Source organism: Callionymus lyra, chromosome 1 (assembly GCF_982586985.1).
Source record: "Callionymus lyra chromosome 1, fCalLyr1.hap1.1, whole genome shotgun sequence".
In the NCBI taxonomy this organism is placed as follows: Eukaryota; Metazoa; Chordata; class Actinopteri; order Syngnathiformes; family Callionymidae; genus Callionymus; species Callionymus lyra.
This window is the reverse complement of record NC_141818.1, coordinates 19394969-19411549: the sequence shown is the minus strand read 5'-3', so window position 1 is coordinate 19411549 and position 16581 is coordinate 19394969. Positions and strand designations below refer to the sequence as shown.

Sequence of the window (16581 nt, the reverse complement as noted above, 5' to 3'; positions counted from 1 at the left end):
CTTTAACGTTAAAGCCTATTATTTTATTTTTATTCACCTTTTTTTAAATTAATTTATACATTCCATTATTTTTACTGTATTGTGTTTACGTCACTGGCAATACAAGTTCCTGATTCTGAAAATATTTATTTGATGGCATAGGTTATCATAATTATGACTTTTAGCCAAACATCCCAATTTGGTCTGTGTCAGTTATTAGTTCTCATCGCAACAAAACAAAATAAACTCATTAATTTTTGACAGGCTCTCTCATGTGCCGCGGTGCATGCTGGGTCCGCTAAATGGCCTTGGAAACATGGCTTCGCACTGACAGCTGGGGCTGTCGTTATCTCCAGCCGCTCCTGACACACAGCCACCGGGCTTGTCCTCGGAGCTTTTCTTGCCTCCCCTTTCTCGCTCCGTAAAGAGCCCCGAGACGAGCGCGGAACACCTCCACCGTAGAGAATCACCGGGAAAAAGCTCCGGTAATAACGGTTTCCGTGTCACGCCCACCCTTGCTCGGTAACGACGCCGCTCTCGGTGCGTTAGCTGGAAGCTAACCGAGCCAGACAGCGTCACGGGGGCTCCAGCCGAAGAGGACCCGTCGCTGTACGCTAGCCTGTCTGCTCCCCCGGAGCCGCCGATGACAACCCAGCCCGCGGTGTCATTCATACGGTCATAAAGGAGCAGCCCCGGGAGTTGTTATTGTAGCTGACTTAGCAAAGCTAGCTGGGGCGTTACTCCCGATCCCTGTCACTGAATCTTTAATGTGCGACCCCTTTGGCATCACTGTCGGAGGAGAGAGCGATGGGCTCCGGGGCCGTGGACTCGTCCCAGTGGCTTTCGGTGAAGGAGGAAACCATTTTCCTCCACGATGGACTCATTCGGGTGACGGATCTGGCCGAGCTGCCCAGTGAAATAGGAGTGTCGGAGCAAGGAGACACCGAGCAGGAGGTGGGTTGAAATATTAAGTTGGGATTGGATTATTTATGGGGTGGATACCAGCCGGGGTGATGTTCGGTGTTTGAGAGAGTGTGTTGTTGACTGTCATCATCTGCAGCATTCCGAGGGAGATAAGGATAGTGCTAACGTCTGCAAGTTTCCACACACTCCTGAGATATTGACCCACAGAACCGTCACTCTGTTCTTTCAGATATTGACCCACAGAACCGTCAGTCTGTTGTTCTAGACCATAAACACATTCTGACAACCGTAGTCCTGTGTAAAATGTACAATGTTAAACAACAACAGTCGTTTACAACATTCGTAGTTGTATAAATACTGATAAGCCACTTGTTTTTAAGAAAACTTGTAAGTAAGTAAGTAATTTTAATTTGTATAGCGCTTTTCCAGACCAGGGTCACAGAGCGCTTAAACAATCAAAACAATATTCAATAAAGTATATATTTAAAAGGTCAAGATAAAACTGATAATACAACAGGACTTCCAGAAAATTTAAGGAAAAGCCTGAACAAATAAGAACGTCTTAAGATGTTTCTTAAAGGAGTCAGTAGACTCCATCAAGCGCAAAAAGGGAGGAAGATCGTTCCAAAGCTTAGGAGCAACAGCCTGGAAGTATATACATATATAGTATATATAGTATATACAAACCATTTCCTTGTAGTTCACTTTTGGACTTCAAAGCATTATTATTGTTTTATTCTATAAAAATGCCAATTGTTATTGTAATCCAAACTCTTTTTGACATTGTTTTAAACGATTATGTTTAGTTTTGGTGTGTTTTTTCAGCTGTTGTTATCAACCAACTGGAAAATTGTCCACCAGATCAACATTGTTGATTGACCTACTGGCGTCTGTTTACATTTTTTCCATGATCATATGGAAAGCCTTTGCTCTCCAAATGTGTCAATTCTACTGTGACCGCTAGCATGTTATTTTTTGTTAAAGTTTAATGATTTTATGGACCAAGAGTCAATACAGCAAAAACAACGCTCCACAGTGGCACATACTTTGATGACTAAACTAAGATTTCATCTGAATCCTAAAGCACACTTGTTAAAGTTGACTTTGATATAAATTGTGTTTTTAAGATTTGTTGAAGATTATTAATCTTGTCTCTTTGTGGTGTATTTCAATTAACATCCATCGCAAAGTTTCAAATAATTTCTATTTGAAGTATACACCAACATAAACTATAAATCTGTTTTCATACATACAAATGCTTAGAAAATTGCCCTTAGACTTCAGCATCCAACCTCCTACATTTCTACGTAGTTATTAAGTAACCATGCTTATGTAAAACAATATGATTTAAAGTGGTTTTATAATTCTGGATCACTTTTGTCAGGTATTTTTTAACTTAAAAGTAATGCTCAAAGTTGTCTGAAAAGCAGCATAATATGATAAATCAAGACAAGGCAGAAAAGTGTTGCTGAATGATATTAAGGATTCTTATTTAAAGTACCCTTAATACTGTTTCTTGTTCATTTATAACACAATGAAAGCTTACACTCAGGCTATATATTTTAGTTTTTAACTGTTTCTTGAAACTATACCTCAGGTATTTATGAAATGAGGACATGTTTTGGCTTATTGTGTGATTATTTATCGAGAGTAAATAAATTGTGGATTATAGTGAGAGTGATCGTGCCTTACCTAATGGCTTATCGCAAAAGGCAGAAAATGTTCCTGAAGAAAAAATGATGACGTTACTGCCACTGTCTCAAGATGAAGCGACCACTATGTAATTTTCATAATCATGTGCATGAGAATCCTACTTTTTGATAGTAAAAGTCCATCTTCTTTGACAATTTCTGCACACATTTCCAGGCATTTATGCATACTATTATTCCATTTCCTCAGATTTTAAATATATTATAACATAAATAGCACAGTGACTTGCAGAAGACCCACTGTCCAGTTAAGGAGTGTTGCTGTAATGTTAGCAGAGCAACTGGAATTTAATCAATACAAATGGTGCTTGCTAAATGGTATGATAGATCTTTTCCTCGTCTGTACCACAAGGGGAACACGGTGTAATCAATATCGGTCCTTCCTAAGTGCCCATAAAGCACATTGTTTCGTTTTTCATAACCCCCAAAAATGCTTCACAGTTGAAATCTTGTAAAGCAACTTATGTCTTTGGTGTTTTCCTCTAAAGCAGAAGCTTAAACCATGACATGAGGCTGTTGAACAAACTGATAAAAAAAGTGTCTCAATCCTCTCTTGGGAGTCTTTTTTCAGAAAACATCCTACATCCGTCACGCGACTTCAGTGTCACTGTGCAGCCTCTTCAGTGACAGACTGAAAAAACCAGAACTGTTTATGTGAACACCTACACTTTCAGTTCATCCTTTCAAGTTGTTGTCTGCTTCTGTCTTAGCTTTAACCGTACCTTGATTTTCAATAAATGAATAGTTTTTAATTCAAATCACGCTGTTAGTATGTTAGTGTGCATCTCATACTTATCTTTTACATAATATGGTGTTAAATGTTGATCCAGCCAAGTGGAAAAGAATCTCCAGTTTCATCCGTATGTTGTTTATTCCAGATCCTAACATTCGAGACAAAGAACCCAGTGGAGTTGGCCGAGCGTCTTCGTGCTGTATGTGGGAATCAGAGCAATGCATACGCCCGCCTACTGGAATATCGACTAAATGCGCTTCGTGGCCTTTGGGGGGCACAGCGGCAGCTGGCACTGGAGGACCAACAGGATCGCGAGGGAACCGGAGGAGCTGACGAGGAGACCTTGGCTTTGCTCAAAAGACAAGGTCTCCTCCAGCAACCGGAGCAGGCTCCATTTACTTCCCGCGTCGGCTTGCTGCTCGTCTTCCCGCTCTTGCAGTCTCAGACTCGCAGCGACCCGGCGCTCTGCGGAGTCACAGCAGAAGTTCTGTTAGCTTGCCTCCGGGACTGTCAGCCGCTGAGCCTCAGCAAAGAGCCGGCCGATTGCCTAAATGGCCTAGAGGGGCTGCTCTGCTCCTGGCTGGAGGATCAGGATGTGGTTCCATCAGATGGGAGAGCGACAACGCAGATTCTACATTCACCCAGACAAAGGGAGAATGCGGCTGCCGCCCTGGTGGCACTTGCTTGTGCAAGGTAAAACATACACTTTTTTTAGAAGGTTTTGGTTTTTGTTTTGCCCTCCCAATCATGCTTAATAACTTTATTCAAATACTCTAAATCACCTGATATATTATCCAAGGTCAGTGATCAGCAACGACATCGAAATATAGATATCGGCGAACGCGCCTGTTTATTGTTTATTCATTGTTTTGATGTAGTACTCCTTTAACGTATTGTACATAACCTAAACTGTAGAATGACCTTTCATTTTCTTCTGCCAATGACGACCAATCCTGACTTGGCTGAGTTCTTGTTCAGCCACCTAACAAATCATTTGCTTTCGACATTTATTACAACCGTATTGTACTGGATTTTTTAGGATGTATTGTTAATATTATATTATAATTGAATGTTAAAATTCTTACTTTAGGGATGGGATAATGATTTGCCAATCTTACAGAAGTAAACATTTGGCCTTAATCATTACGTTAAATTAGTATTAAATATGCATGTAAATGCATTATTTATATATGTAATTTTACTTCACAATGATTTTCTTTTTCTTTTAATGAGCATCATCAATTTAACGCCACCTTTTTTTTCTTTTTACAGAGGCTCTCTAAAAACCTTCATCCACACTGTCCATCTGCTGCAGAAACAGTCCGACCTGGGACAGCTGCCTGTGTCAGATGTCCTGTACAGGTGAGGTCACAAGTGTACTTGCCTTCGCTGTTGCATGTCATTTTGATGGGAATGCTATTCCTTTCTTTTCCAAAGTGACTTGTTTAATCTGTATCATATATAAAGCGTTTAAACCCAGAGCAAAATAAATCTCAGCCTCGGGTATCAGTACAATTATTTAAAAAAAAAAATGTTATTAGCAGTTCAAGCGTTTCGGTCTGAGATGTTTTAAGTTTGTTGTGAAAGACACAAACTTGGTGTTATCATCGATGAGTCATAGCTTTCAGGGTTTTTATTTTTATGCTTGACAACATCATATCTTCTTTCCAGGCTTCTTCTCCTAGAAGGAGGCCCAGGCTCTTCCTCTTGTCTCTTAGGTGGAAAACACAGCGTTTCCTGGGGTTTTGAGGACATGCTGCCCACTCCTGATAATTCCACTGGAGGAGCAGAGAGCAAAGGTCAGTCTTTCATAATGTGTTGGGATACTTATTTACATGGAGAACTTGTTTTTTATAAATACAGGACTAATGAATGATGAATGGATTTAGACTGGATTTTCTTTTCATGTCATGGCTCAAACATACGGTCTTCTTACTACATACTCAACCCTTTTTGATGAATTTCAAATAACATGTGATTCGTATTCCTTGGTTTGAATATGTGCATGCAAGAGAAGATTAGAAGTTCTTGCTGCGAGTTATTTAAGGTAAAAGGCAGGGAGTGATGACTCAGCTATTGATTAGCTGACCTGACAGAGTGACAGAGCCTGAAAAAGGACATGGAGATTTTCCTTAATTTACAATGGTTTGTTGATTCACATCTGTGTCTCAAATCTCAATTTTTTTAAATGTTGTCTCACCTAATTCGTACAACCTCATCCTTCATTTTTTTTCTATCTTTTTCATGCCTTGCTTCCAGACACTGACCTTGGACGCTGTCTAGCCACAGACGGACTCTATCTGTACACAACTAACTCATCTGGGAGAGGACTCAGCAAACTGGGTTCTGGCTTGCACGGGACACTGAGGTAATTTGAGCTCCCAACGACTTGTTCTTTATCTGAAGATGGCAAAAATAGTCAATGAGCAGAGCTGGAATACTAAAAATATCTCTAATCATATTAAGGAAATGGTTTGGTGCCGCTTGTTTCCAGGATCTTTTATTTGCAAATGTTTGGCGTAGCATTGTGTAATGTCTAATGGCTCTGCAATTTAACTTCCTTCCGTTTGTAGAATTGAAATGCTCCAGATAATTGTGCCAGTTCCAGGCCTGTGACTAATAACAGAAAAAAAGCCTCACAGGATGAAATTAATATTCTGCACGGTTCTGTCCATGCAGGGGGTTTGTTTACTGTAGAAATGAAGAATTGGAGCCTGGCTGGGTGGTCTTCAGTGGTGGTCGTCTGCTCCATCGTCCTTCTTCATTTGATGCCAAACCTCATCAGCTGTGCCAGGTCATTGACCCCTTCACCCTTCAGGTAGCCATTCAACTTTAATTCCTCTTTGAAACATGTTGTGTCTTTCAATACTTGTGCTGCCGAAGGACATTATACACGAAAATGAGCAAATATTTTTAACTTTTCCTTAAAAATACTTTTTACTAGAAATGAATCAACTAAGAAAAGTTCTTTCATAAGAATGAAACAAAATATATATATATTTTTTCAAACTAATGAATTACATGAATTAATTGTTTGTTTTTTGTTAAGGGTTGTTTTCACAACAAGATTCTTCAAAAATGTAATAAACACACTGAGGTTGCACAATGACAATGACAATATTAGATTTATTTTTTGTCTTAAACCAATCCATCTTGGGTTAGAGTTGTTTTTTATCATTTTATTTACATACCTTCACCAATTATATGGGCCAGGGGACATTTACGTTTACATAAATCTTCTTCAAAGGCAGGTTTAGGTGTACATTCATAGTTGCTGTTGTTGCGGTACATATAATATTAGATTTTCTTTTGTTGAATATTTTATATAACATTTACATGTAACAATGTCTGAACTTCATATTCGGCAAAATGACAAAGCAATTTCTAGTTTTTCTTTGCAGAAATTGAATTTTAAAAATGGTAATTTATTAAACCGATGTTCTTTAGCACAGGTAAAATAATTCCAGTCCAAGTTGTGGTAAGAAATCTTGTATCCAGTCGTAAAATATCTTCTAAAACAAGTGTCATTATATTCAATAGATGTGGGTTTATTTATGGAAGTAATGAGCTGTACTTGGCAGTATTCAAGTATTAATTAAGTAATATTTGATTTATCTGAAACATATAAGCTTGTTGGAAGTAAAAAGTTAATCCCTCATTTCCAGGTCTGCCAGATTGTTCCAATGCCAGTCCATCATTTTCCGGTGGGCAGCAGCATGACTACACTGCACCTTTGCTCAGATGGAAAGTACTTGTACTGGGTCTGGTCTCCAGCTAGTCTCAATGAAAAAACGCAGAAGGGACACTCGGTCTTCATGGATGTCTTTCACATATTGGTGAGTGCCGTATACTTGTTAAGTAGTTTCTTTGACATTGAGTGACTTCTGTTCGTATTACAGACACAGACAGGGTTGTGCGTGGCAGACATCTTGCAGGACCGAGTTATTCTTACTCGTAAGGAAGGCGAGTCTTCCAAGTGCTTGAATGAGCTTCTCTTGAGTCGAATGTCTCGCTTCCGGGCCTCCCATTCTGCCACACTGGCTGCTCTCACAGGATCTGCCATCACAAACACTGTGAAAGAGGAACAAACGGGTAATCTTTTATTCTTGTATTCAGGCATTCATTCTCAACAAGTGCTTATATAAACACACAACTTGTTTTATCTTCTGTAGCGGCCGTTAACACAAGCTGTGGCCTCCCACTGAAGACTCTGAGAAAGACCCCAATGTATGTGTGTGGCACTTACCTGGTGATGCTGGTGTCACCTCCTGGAGTGTCGGGGAGCTCTGCCACGCGCTCGCTGTTCGGAGGCAGTAGCAGCTTGTCCTCTCTCAAAAGTGAGAACCGCTGTCCCTTTCATATGTGTGAATACTAGTTTGTCATGTTACCATATTACATAATATAAATCCTCCAAGATGTATCTTCAGTAAAGCCACATATAAACTTTTTCTTTAAGGTCATTTATGAATGTTATTATTATGAGAATCATATGTTCTTTATTTTTTTAAATAATTATTGTAAAAAATGTATATGGGAAAACATGACCTACTAAAATAATCATTATACAAAGTGTAATGCTGTAGCATGTATAAAACAATGTTTCCAGAACTTGTCTTTTGATCAATTAATTAGGAGGTTAAATATAAATGCATGGAATATATTTGATAAAAGTGAGAGATTTTTCACAGCTTACCTTAATATTATATTTGATTACTTGAACTCTTAAAATACCCTTATTCTTCCCACATTTGGGAAATTTGTAACTAATTTATTATTTAATGTGGATAAATAGTTTAGGTTTTTGTTAAGTACTGGTTAACATCAGAGGGTTAAATGTTAATGTGTTAATTAGTGTTACTTTCAGTATGTGACTATTGTAGGATAAAAACGTTGTGTTAATGTTAATATGAGGCTGAATGTTAAAGTATGTTAATATAATTTCCAGTATTGGCCTCCAGTCTGGTCTTCAACCTCGCTGATGGACAATTTAGCAGCCGTGCAGACCTCATCGATGCTCCTGGAAGTTCCTTGGGCAGAGGGGCACAGGTGGCAGGGTTAGGTAAGTACATTTTTCTTTAAACAAATGATTATTAACCTTACTTCTCCCTATTCATTTATTTTTTTCCTTTTAGGGTCATGTTATGATGCACTGAACAACCTGATCTGGACGTGCTCCAGTGACTACATCGATCAGTGGTGCAACCCCGGGAATCAAGCCTTTCATCACGTGTGCCATCGGCTTGGAATGAGCCACATCATCAAGGAACCCAAAGGTAGAGAAAGCTTCTCCTTGAACCGCTGTGCTATACTCCCGGTCTGTCCTTTTTCAATGTTGCAGAGCAAGCCGTGGCCACTAGCGAGGTGATCAACCAGCTGCTTCACCACGTGGGAGCAATGTGTATCCACCAGCTCAACCTGCTGGCTGCCAGCAGCAATACTCTGCCTCTGGGTGCTCTTCTGGGCAAACAACATCCAATCGAGGCGCGCCACTTCAGCAACATCTGTGACATCATGGAGAAGGCCATGGTCAATGGAGACACCTGCATCATACGCTGTATTTTAGTCGTGTTCCAGGTCAGTGTGTAGGCAGAAATGACTTCCAGAATTCAATGTCATTAATGTTTATTGTCCGGCAGGTCGTGTTTAGGTTTTTTAATCCTCAGTCTGAGCAAAACCGGGAGAGTGTGCGCAGGTCAGGTCTCTTGTTATGGCAGCTTCTAATGGCTCCAGTAGATCAGATTGGAGCAGAGATTCAGAGAGAGGTGTGCCTCGCTATCAGGTGAGTTTGACCTTTGCTGCTCTAAATGTTATCTAATAACGTCATTTTATGAAGAGTTCATATCCTTATCTTATTTAATATTCCACACCATGATTTAAACAAGCACTGACCAACAATAAATTGGCAAACTCTTCAATGTGGCAGACAATAATTGTGATGCTAATTTATCTACATTTTCACTTCACTGATAAAAATGATAATAATTGACTGTTTAAAAATGCAAATTTTGGAAATCTGGCTTTATTTTGGTTATTGTGGCTGTGAGCTATGAATAAAAGATTTGATGACAGAGAGTGAGAGACACATGAAATCTAATGAAGCGATAAAATGGCCTATGAGATGGACTTTGGTCATGCTTACATCAGATGAACTCGGTTGAAGTGGAATTTTTATATTGCTGTTTTCCTTCTTTCCATCTATCTCTGCATTTCTTAATTAAATTAAAACAAAACTGTTTTTAAATGAAATAATACATTTATTGCAAAGATGGTTGAGCTCTTTTTCTCCTCTGCAGCTCTGGTCTCAACACATTATATCAGGGAGAAGCTGAACTCAACAAACTTCTGAAACTGGTTCTAACTGAAGGTGACTTCTATTGATCTGAATTGTGTTTCTGCTGTTTTAAAGTTCTATACTGACACTTGCGGTTCTCAGGTGAGAGGAATACTGGTCTTTCCCAGTTGCGTGACGTCATCCTCACCAACCTGGCTGATCAACTTCAGAAGAATAGATTTGGAAGTGAAGAGGACGACCATTACAGGTCCGGCACATGGTTTAGAAGCTTGTGTAACCCTCGTTTTTATACGTGATTTTAAAAAAGACCAAATGTGTGTTCTTGCTTTCAGGTTAAATGATGAGCTGCTGCACTGTATACTAAAGACAGTCGTCAGGGAGTCCTGCCTCCTCATTACCAAATGTCAGACTGTAGCGCGGGACGACTTCCAGAAACTGCTGTCAACAGTGCCAGTATGCAGATGAGCCAGCTCAGAACTCACTGACTCAAGCATCCTTTTCTTATCTGGTTTTAAATTTTATTTACAGGTGGTATCTCCTTGCCTGCGTTACCTCATGGCTGTTCAGAACCACCTGCTCAGTAACACCATTCTAGTTCGTCCAGATGACGGCGATGATAGTGACAGCTCCCTCCAAGGGGAAACAATGAAGGTACAGGTAAACATCCCATTTCGTTACCCCTTCCTTGTGCTTGTCTGTTGGTGAAAATATCTGTCTTTGAAAGTAGTTACTGTCTTCCTAGCATTGTTTTCCATCCTTATGAAAGTATCTGTTTACAGCCTTTGTAAATGGATGTCATGTTGTTTATAAAGAAATATACAACAAATGTATATATTTTAAATTTCACTCCATTTCTCCCTCTTGGAAACCGTGTTACGGAATTGTGGGCGTATTCCTTGTGTGGTTCTTAGGAGCTGCAAACTAGCATCCTGTCTCTTGCAACCAAGATTCTGGTGGGATGTGACGAGGTGCTGGAGACACTGCAGCAAGTGACAACAGCTCTCATTAACAGTGACATCTCAGACAGAGAGAACAGGTGAGCCCAGACACTTTTCAGTTTCCTTTAGGCTTGAGGAGGCACAATACAGTGTGTCTTCTCTGCTACAGTGTTGTGTGGGTGTTGCACTCTGTAATTACAAATTGGTCTTTTATTAGACAATGAATTGAATTAAACAAGTAGAGGATGCAGAGCTTTGCTTATTTTAGACAATATTATTGCTCTACATTTTTTTCAAATCTCAGAATTCAATACTTTTTTCAGCATTTGACATATCTCTCTAATGACCTCAGTGGGACAATATATCTTCAGCAGCAGCTCTTGCTCAAGAACATCTTTACAAAATCAAGACAATAAAAAAATGTCTAACTCTAAACATTATCTTGTCAGACTTAAAATAATAGACTAAACTTCAATTATATTGTTGTGCAATACATAATAAAATGTATTTCAAGATTTCAAGGTTTTTAATTGGCTAATCTTCGTTTTTAAGTCCCAGGGTGCCATAATTTATTGGTTAAAAAGGGATCGGAAATGAGGACATAGGCAGGAGAAATGGAAAAAAAAGAAGCTTTTAAATGGATATTAATACATTCGGTTACATACACGTCTGTGTGTTTCTATTTCCCCATGGCCATATAAATAAGTAATTATGTATATACAATTAATTTTTCGCATTTTCCCAAAAGTGTATTCCTTTACCAATTGGTCTTTTCCTTGTTAATGCATTTTCTCCTTGTTTTCCTCCTGTCGGAATTTGTTAAATACAATATATTTTAAAATTTCCCAGTTTGAAGTCCTTGTATAAATAAAACTATATTGTACTATATTCATTGCCACACAAATGCACTGTACTTACAGGGTAATATGTCAATATTTCCACAGCAAAAATGCATAAAACCTTTGCTCAATTATAGTTCAAGACCTGCTGAACACTAATTTGGAGTTAGATTTTTGGTCGCTAATATAGAATGGCCTTGGTTTCATCTTATATTTAATATTCATGTTCAGGTTTAGCTGTTTATTCATCTTGTTAATAAAAAACATTTTTTTTATATGTACCAAAAAAAAGAAGGGCTCCTGCCCCTCCGTCAAAATGATTGGTAATTGCTTTTACAATGTTGGCGGAGTTTAATATCCACCTCATCCCCACATGTGTAATTGACTGGAGCGAAAGTAATCATTCTTAATGACCTACCTTATTATGGTACTCCATATTTTACATGCCTTCTTAACACATGCTCAGGTTTGACTTTTTGCTTTTTTGTAATTTCCAGGTTGAAAGGCCTGGAGCAAATAACCAAAGCCACTATGCTGGGTCACTTGTTGCCAGTGTTGCTCACCTCACTGATGCACCCAAATCTTCAGACCCTGACTCTTGCTGATGCTCTCATGCCTCAGCTGGTCCAGTTGGTCCTTTACACTAGTCAGGTGGGTTGTTTTTTTTCTTTCTGTTTTATCATGGAAGAGCTGAACTCATGACATTTCCATTGCTGGTTTTCCAGACTGCCCTTCTACTCAAGACTCAGTCTCCACTTTTCACTGAAGAACATATGAGCAGCGGATCTTTGAGTCAAGGGGGAAAGTCGTGCACTTCAGATGACAAGTAAAAAAGAAGAAAATGTAATGTACACAGTATCTAGAATTAAGTGGGGAATCATTTCTGCTGCACTAGGATCTTGGATGAACGAGAGGAGCCAGGATTCCTGACAGGACTAAAGATCCCTGCCCCATGGGCTGCTGGGAAAACTGTAGAGACGGTACATCCTGTCAGAGACAATTATAAGTTTAAGGAGACAGTGCACATTCCTGGAGCCAGATGTCTGTATCTGCGGTTTGATTCTCGCTGCTCGTCCCAATATGACTATGACAAGGTAAGAAATTTAAAAAAGGGGACGTCAAAAATGGGTTTATCTAATCGTCTTGATGCTTCAGCTGGTCATCTATGCTGGCCCCAACACCAACAGTCGAAAAGTAACTGAGTATGGAGGCAACACACTAGGCTATGGCAGCCGCAGTGTTTTGGGGACAGGGTGGCCCAAAGATCTTGTCAAGGTAAAGTTGAGTAAAATCTTCATCAAGAATTTGCAAACTTGAAATCAATTGTGTAATTGGTTCTTTAGGTTGAAGGGGACACAGTGACTTTCTCTTTTGAAATGAGAAGCGGACGAGAGCACAACACGCCTGACAAAGCCATGTGGGGTTTCTCCTGCACAGTCAGAGCTCAGGTTTGACACTCTAACTTCTTCAAATGTTGTTGATGAAGTATATACTGAAATGTTTTTGTTTCAGGAGTCCTCTGAGGATGTTTCAGGCGGGCTTCCCTTTCTGGCCGACCTTGCACTGGGTCTGTCCGTGCTTGCTTGCTCCATGCTGCGTATTCTTTATAACGGGCCGGAGGTGGCCAGAGAAGAAGAAGCCTGTCATGATCTACTCTGCTCAAAGCTTCTGCAAAGGTGAAGTGAATGATCCTTTTCATATTTTAAATTTGTCATTAATGGTAGGATGTGGATAAAACGAATGGTTTTATGTCTTCATCAGGTGTCAGTGGCAGGTCGAAGCCAACGGCGCCATCTCACCTGCTCTCACGCCCAGCCCATCACCACTTCCCCTAACCATTGACGAGGACCGCGAGTTCACATACCCCTCAGATGTACTAATCCCACCGCCGGGCTTCATGCCAGGAACCTACTTCGACTTGCCTCGGATTCGTCTTCCACCTGGGATCATGGGAAGACTACGAGAGGTGTCGGGCAGAGCTCGACCCCAGTTTCGTCCGAGCATAAAGTAAGACAGCAACTATATATCCTGAGTTGTCTCTCAACTTAATTTTAGTTAAGATAATTAAGACCAAGAATTCTATGACAACATTAAAATCGACTGTAGAAAAAAATGTTTTTGTTATTTTGCAACATATTTTCTAACAACTGTATAATATTGATAAAATATTCATATAAAAGGGGCAAATTCAATGGATTTCAAAAATGTCCATGAGTGATAAACAAAACTCGCATCTTTAGGTCTGTAACTAATTAAGTGATATTCTTCCTGCCATCCAAGATAATGTGATTGTTCTTGTCAATGCAGGGAGATGATAAGGCCGGATGTCATGGAGGAAGTCATAGTGTCGTGCGTCATCAAACATCTAAGCCTTGTGGACGCTCTGCAGTCGCTTGTCAATTACCAATATCGAGAGGATCATGCAGAAGAGTACGATCTCGTCAGTAAGATCATGGCAGAGACTTTCAAAAAGATCAACGCGATGCAGCGCCAACTACAGGTAAACTCCTCCTCAACTGACACTTAGATTTTTTCTAGTTGTATTTATGTGACTGTCAGTTGGAACAAAGGGACCCATGTGTCTACGAGACAATTATGTAGGCATGAACCTTTTTATATTGCTTGATCGCTACCTTTGGGGTTCGCCAGGTAAATGAAAAACATTAACTTTCTATCCTGTTTTAAATGTTCTTCTCGTCTGTGTAGAGTGTAGCAGAGCTGGAGCAGAAATGGCAGAATGAAGTGGAGGAGGCGCAGCAAGGCAAGCTGGAGAACAACACCCCTTTCTTCCATGACTACCATTTTTTTGAGGTAATTCACAGCACATTCAAACCTTTCCCACGGCAAACTTATATTTATAATTTATTTTACAAATGGGACAATAAATTGTATTTTATATTCCATTTTCCACCAGAACAAAATCAAGGAGCTAGAGTTGCTTTGTTCCTTAAAAGAAGTTCCTCTCGACTTCAATGATTTAGAAAATGTAGTCCTCGGTCTGAGGTAAGTGAGTCACGTCTGCTTTCTTGAATTATCTGGATGTGATTTCAACTTGAAATGTCCTGAACAGGGAAAGGTTCTTTCACGAAGTCAACACATTGCAACACAGAAGCTCAACACCACTGGCTAAAACCAAGGCACTGGTGAAGAGTTTGATGAACCGCACTGAGCTGCTGCTTCATGTGACCATCGCTCCACACTGCAGAAGTCTAACCGCTACACCTGCAGGAACACCAGGACCAGGTACTGATTCACTCAACTTGTTATTGATTTAAGTGTGTTTTTTACAAGCAGTTGTATATTCTTTTTTCAGCCTCCAAGTCTGTATCAGACTCCAAAACTACAACTCCGTCGGTGAAGCAGCCAGCTTTCCTTCGCAGCATGTCAGCACCGTCTGACCTGGAAATGATCGCCAACCAAGACTTGGAGTTTACACATGCCCCTCAAAGGTAATTTTCTATTAAAAAGCTATTTTTGGAAGCAGATACAATAATTTTTCTCCCCTTAACAGGAGGCGACATCATCCTACTAGTCATCGCAGCAGCTCTTTTTCACTCCTGCAGTCTTTAGCTGTCGAGGACAGCCGTGACAAGCCGACCTACAGCGTGCTTCTTGGACAACTCTTTGCCTTTATCGGCACCACACCGGATCAGGCAGTAAGCTGGCAGTTCTTGATACAATTGAGAAAGAATTACACACCGTAAAACTGGCTATTCACTTTGTTTTCTTGCATTATTCTTTAGGTTTCCAGCAGCAGTTTTCTTTCTGCTGCACAGACAAGATGGAGACGTGGCAGCACAAGAAAGCAGGCCCTTGTTCACATGAGGGAGTTGCTCACTGCTGCTGTCAGAGTGGGCGGAGTCACACACCTGGTGGGACCAGTGACTATGGTATTGCAAGGAGGCCCAAGGTGAGCAAAACCTCTAAATGAACTCCACACTGACTAGAGACAGATATAGGGGATTTTTTTTCGAGACTTAAAACATAAACTTTGATGTGGACCCCATGCCACTAAATGCCCTTATATGATTTAGATTGTGCGGCTGACATCTCGGTGTCTTTTTTTTTGAGTGTATTAAAGTGTATTTTTCCACGTTTCCCATGTCTTTCAGGATTGAAGAACTGACCTGTGGTGGAATGGTTGAGCAGGTCCAAGAGGCCTTCGGTGAAACGATGACATCTGTGGTGTCCCTCTGTGCGCGCTACCCGATTGCTTGTGCTAACAGTATTGGACTGTTGTGCACAATCCCCTATACCAGGTTGGACATCTAATTTAAGTTAAAACCGGATTTTTTTTTTGGTCAGTTTATTCCAACTGTTTTTTCTTTTTAGGAGTGAAGAGCAGTGCCTTGTGCGAAGCGGACTGGTCCAACTCATGGACAGTTTGTGTAGCTTGAGTGGTCAGAGAGAATGCATCTCAAATGAGAAGCAGACGAAAAAGCAGAAGGTGGCGACGATGGCCTGGGCAGCATTTCAGGTGCTGGCCAACCGATGTATCGAGTGGGAGAAGGTGGAAGGTCAGCTATAGCTCATACTGAACTATATTGGTTTGCTGTTGGCTTTTATTTATTTTATTATCATCATTGTTCTGAAGGTGGATCTACAGATGCAGTTCACTCTGGTTTAGCACGACAAGTGTCCAGTTTGCTGACCAATCATCTGGCCAGAGCAACCGAGTGTTGTGGGAATCAGGCTGCCGGAAACGACGCCTTACAAGATGTGCTTAGTCTTCTGAATGACCTTTCAAGGTAGTCTTGTTCTTTCAATGTATAGCTTTTAAAACAAGTTTGTATCTATATTTGTGTTTAATAACTACCTTTATTCCAGGAGTCACATCGGAAAAGCGATCCTGAGCCAGCCAGCATGTGTTTCCAAGCTCTTGTCCCTGTTGCTTGACCAGAGACCCTCACCAAAGCTGGTCCTGATCATCCTGCAGCTTTGCCGGGCTGCCCTGCCACTAATGAGCGTGGAAGACTGTGGGAATGTGGCGCTGCCCTCATGGAGCTACTCTATTAACACGCTGGATTCTGACCAGCAAGATTCTAACGACCCTGCTTCACGCATCGCTGCCTTGTTGCTCGCCAAGTTGGCCGACTATGTAGTTCCAGGTTTGTTTTAAGAATTGATTAAACTATTATAATGGGAGATTAAATCATCATTTTCATTA

The 16581-nt window shown here is 40.4% G+C and overlaps 1 protein-coding gene across 4 annotated transcripts in view; it reads left to right on the top strand.

Annotated features, from left to right (window-relative positions):
* Nucleotides 1-292: 292 nt before the first annotated feature.
* The window catches only part of hectd4 (HECT domain containing E3 ubiquitin protein ligase 4), a 37847-nt gene continuing 21558 nt past the window's right edge, over nt 293-16581 (top strand). For 2 of the 4 annotated variants that reach the window (XM_087796223.1, XM_087796206.1), the window contains exons 1-36: nt 293-933; nt 3491-4038; nt 4618-4707; nt 5017-5144; nt 5605-5713; nt 6025-6163; nt 7011-7181; nt 7245-7437; nt 7518-7682; nt 8291-8404; nt 8478-8618; nt 8684-8919; nt 8982-9124; nt 9639-9709; nt 9779-9884; nt 9970-10090; nt 10166-10288; nt 10549-10673; nt 11912-12065; nt 12140-12240; nt 12310-12508; nt 12570-12689; nt 12758-12862; nt 12927-13090; nt 13176-13421; nt 13722-13914; nt 14121-14225; nt 14329-14417; nt 14485-14657; nt 14728-14863; nt 14926-15070; nt 15158-15324; nt 15527-15673; nt 15747-15931; nt 16009-16162; nt 16242-16522. In XM_087796223.1, coding sequence (XP_087652349.1) covers nt 787-933; nt 3491-4038; nt 4618-4707; nt 5017-5144; nt 5605-5713; nt 6025-6163; nt 7011-7181; nt 7245-7437; nt 7518-7682; nt 8291-8404; nt 8478-8618; nt 8684-8919; nt 8982-9124; nt 9639-9709; nt 9779-9884; nt 9970-10090; nt 10166-10288; nt 10549-10673; nt 11912-12065; nt 12140-12240; nt 12310-12508; nt 12570-12689; nt 12758-12862; nt 12927-13090; nt 13176-13421; nt 13722-13914; nt 14121-14225; nt 14329-14417; nt 14485-14657; nt 14728-14863; nt 14926-15070; nt 15158-15324; nt 15527-15673; nt 15747-15931; nt 16009-16162; nt 16242-16522 — 5734 coding nt within the window. In that variant the 5' untranslated portion in view covers nt 293-786. Of the gene's footprint in view, nt 934-3490; nt 4039-4617; nt 4708-5016; nt 5145-5604; nt 5714-6024; nt 6164-7010; nt 7182-7244; nt 7438-7517; nt 7683-8290; nt 8405-8477; nt 8619-8683; nt 8920-8981; nt 9125-9638; nt 9710-9778; nt 9885-9969; nt 10091-10165; nt 10295-10548; nt 10674-11911; nt 12066-12139; nt 12241-12309; nt 12509-12569; nt 12690-12757; nt 12863-12926; nt 13091-13175; nt 13422-13721; nt 13915-14120; nt 14226-14328; nt 14418-14484; nt 14658-14727; nt 14864-14925; nt 15071-15157; nt 15325-15526; nt 15674-15746; nt 15932-16008; nt 16163-16241; nt 16523-16581 lie in introns of all 4 variants that reach the window. The other 2 variants (XM_087796214.1, XM_087796197.1) reach the window with 1 other exon arrangement.